The 3,464-nt window shown below is 45.5% G+C and overlaps 1 protein-coding gene across 1 annotated transcript; it reads left to right on the top strand.

Moving 5' to 3' along the window:
- The first annotated feature begins 390 nt into the window (after positions 1-390).
- On the top strand, positions 391-951 carry IFNB1 (interferon beta 1). Its single transcript, XM_008689797.1, has one exon. The coding sequence runs from the start codon at positions 391-393 to the stop codon at positions 949-951; it is 561 nt and encodes a 186-aa protein (XP_008688019.1).
- Positions 952-3,464: the final 2,513 nt, after the last annotated feature.

Below are 3,464 nucleotides of genomic sequence, written 5' to 3'. Positions count from 1 at the left end.
AATACTAAAAAAGAAAAATAAAAAATCTTTGCCAAGTGAAAGAATCCTGTAATGGCCAGGTTCTAAATGATTGGGCTTACCTTTTTTCTCTTTAGAAACTGGGAATTCATTGAAACTATGCAAAACATTAGAAATCCTCATAGTTTCTTTATCTTTCCCCCCAATACATATAAAATAAAGTAGGACCTTAAAGAAAACAGATTTTTGCACCTACAATTTAAATGACATAGGAAAACTGAAAGGGAGAACTGAAAGTGGGAAATTCCTCTGAAAGGACCATCCTGTATATATAGGCCACACTCATGGAAGAAGGGCATTCACACTGCAAACTCTTGAAGCCTTGGCTTCAGCACCTAGACGGGGGCAGGCAAGACTCTTTCTCTTTTCATCATGACCAGCAGGTGCATCCTCCAAACCGCTCTCCTGGTGTATTTCTCCACCACGGTTCTCGCCGTGAACTACGACTTGCTTCGATTCCAACTAAGCAGCAGCAGTGTGGAGTGCCAGGAGCTCCTTCTGCAGTTGAATGGAACGACTAAAGATTGCCTCAAGGACCGGATGAACTTCAAGTTCCCTGAGGAGATCGAGAAATCCCAGCAGTTCCAGAAGGAGGACTTCATATTGGTCACCCTTGAGATGTTCCAGAAGACCTCTGATATTTTCAGGAGAAATCTCTCGAGCACAGGGTGGAATGAGATCATTGTCAAGAACCTCCTTGAGACGCTCCATTGGCAGAAGGAACATCTGGAGGAAATCCTGGAGAAAATCATGGAGGAGGAAAACTTCACCTGGGACGACAGGACCCTTCTGCACCTGAAGAAATATTATCTAAGGATCGTGCGATACCTGAAGGCCAAGGAGTACAGCATTTGTGCCTGGACAATAGTGCAAGCAGAGATGCTCAGGAGCTTTTTCTTCCTTGATAAACTTACGGATTATCTCCCAAACTGAAGGTCTGTCAGCCTCTGCCTCTGGGAATGGACGATGTTGATAAGGATTTCAGGCATTCCTGAACTCGCAGGGGCTCTCTACGTGACTGACAGCCAATGTACTGTATTGAAAGGACAAGGACTTTAGCACTTTAAAATTAATTTATGCATTAAGTTATTTTTCTACTTATTTCAACTTTCACCCTGGAAAATAAATTTTTTTTTATGAAACAAAAGTCAACATAGCAGTTTAATTTCAAGTCAATTTCATTAGCACCGTATTAAAAATTACGGAGCACCTATTAGATGTTCTTTGTAAAATGTGCCTGCAAAATCGTATAGGTTCTGGCCTCTGCCTACAAGGATTTAAAATCCAAAGAAGCCGTGTGGAATATATAAGATGATAGATGATAAGGGGAGATGAACCTTTCAGGAGAATCAATGGGACCTCAGCCTCTTTGGAATTAAAATGGAAGAGGCAGGCAGGTGGCCCTGGAATTAGGACAAGGGGTTCTGCTGCTTCGACTCTCCTCCTGCTCTGTGCCCTCAGGCTCTCTGACCCTAAAGTTAGAATTTGACTGGCTATCAGGGCAGCTAGAGGAATATTTTGGCTCTTGGTTTGCCCTGAACTCATTCCATTATTTGCAAGATGCTCTGCTTGCCCCTCTTCCCAACTCTGCAGGATTTTAAAATATTTATGTGCCCCCCTAAGCTAAGGTTGAGAAGTCCCAGGCACGTCTGTGACTGTGTTAAAGAGCAGTCCTTCTATTGTACTCTTCCTGGACAGCTAAAATAAATGGGTGTCTCAGTAGAGTTGGGGGTCTCTGTTTGCTTTTAGGGTATAAACACCAGAGGGAGAAAGAACTCTGTTTTAGATTTCTGCTCCCTGGCCAGGTTTTCTCCTCATTTTGTCAGAAAAGAAGTTTGCTCCTGGACCCCGCTGCCCTGCTCATACAGAATTCCAGGACTACCTTATCTCCTTTGCCTGATGTTCTGCATCTCTGAACCACGAGCCCCCTAAAGCCAGATCCAGGCGTGGCAGATTGAGTCATTTCTGTCAAGTGGAAAACCAGGAAGCCTGGGGAAAGGGAAATTCAGGTGAGATGGAGAGTGCACTAACTTTTCTCAGGGCTTACACTGAGAAAATACAATTTTCCTAGGAGCTCTCCAGGCACCTGGCCAGCATGTGCCAATTGGCCAGGTTTCTGTCTTTGTACTGACCCCCTTGGGAATTTAGATTATTATGGCTGTTCCTGTCATTGGCAGCTGCCATCCAGGCGCTGTGCCCCCGTATGCATGTAATTGGAAATAAGTCCTCCTCACAAGCATGCTTCAGGTGGGCACAATTACATTATTGCTGTTTTACGGTTCCAGAAACGAAGTCTCAGGTTTAGCAACTGCCCCAAGGTCACCATAGCTAAATGCATGGGGGTTTAAAAAAAAATACAAAGGGCAGAATCATATAAGACTTTGTTCGTATCTAAGCATTTTCTCCTAGAGCAGTACAGAAGTCTGAGTTCTCTTTAAGGGATTCAGCCTTGAGAAGAAATCTGTCAGGAGTTTCAGAGAAGACATTACACAGCACAGGGCAGACAATGAACTTGGGACTCACTCTTCTGACTCAAGGTCAGAAACACATGGGCTGTGGAACCAAGAAGTGCTATATTCCCTCATGGATCTGCTGCCTTTGTCCCAAGACAGTCGAGGTCCTGGTGAAGCAAGAAACCTTCCCTGTCCCCAAAACTCATCACACTCCACTATGCCGCCCCCAGCTCTGCCAAAAGCCTTCTGCAGACATGCTTCCTTTTGCTAGGGATTCAAAGAGAAGATGGGCATGGAGAAATGCAGACTATGGGTCGTGGTTAGAACAGCCGAGAAGTCTCTCTCAGCAATGGGCCCCAACTGCTGAGGATACTAAAGAAGTCTCAGCAATAGGCTCTTCTCGGCTCATCGCTAAGTTGGCCCAGACCCCGAGAGGCTGGAAAGGTCTGCTCAGCACGTGTCCTGGGGGCCAGAAGGCCAGAGGAAAGACTGCTTCTGAAGAATTCTAAATACCTTTGCCACAGCTGAGTATGTCAGCCCGTCTACAATACCAGAAGTACGTCCATCACCGGGAGAGCATGAGAATTAATATTAATTCCAGTAAGGATGAAGAAGGCTAGCTCAAAAGCACACGTGTGAGCATAGCTACAGATCAGGAGTAAAGTTGTTGTTTGAGCCGACACCAGAATACCTCAAAAGAGAGCACTCGTTTAGGAAGATACTGAGAAGCCTCTAGAGATTGTGGATCTGCTAGCACAGGGGGTATAGTGACATCACCAATGGTATGTTTTTGGGTGTGTCTGTTTCCGAGGAGGAAAACCCACAGACAGAAGCCTGTCAGCTGCCCTCGAGCTGTGATGGCCCCTGGAATGAGATGGCAGTGAAAATTTTCCGGAGAGGGCAAATACAGGGCTTTTAAGGACAAGGATGTCTCCCGTGCAACTGGAAATTAGGTGCAGTGTTGTGATGACACCGTCTCCCCCAGACCCTCAG

The sequence above is a fragment of the Ursus maritimus genome, unplaced genomic scaffold (assembly GCF_017311325.1).
Source record: "Ursus maritimus isolate PB19 unplaced genomic scaffold, ASM1731132v1 scaffold_17, whole genome shotgun sequence".
NCBI classification, from domain to species: Eukaryota; Metazoa; Chordata; class Mammalia; order Carnivora; family Ursidae; genus Ursus; species Ursus maritimus.
The sequence above is the reverse complement of the archived record's forward strand: the minus strand, read 5'-3'. Positions and strand labels throughout refer to the sequence as shown.

Excerpts from the sequence above, each read along its gene's own strand:
- IFNB1 (XM_008689797.1), top strand. The coding sequence starts at position 391 with ATGACCAGCAGGTGCATCCTCCAAACCGCTCTCCTGGTGTATTTCTCC.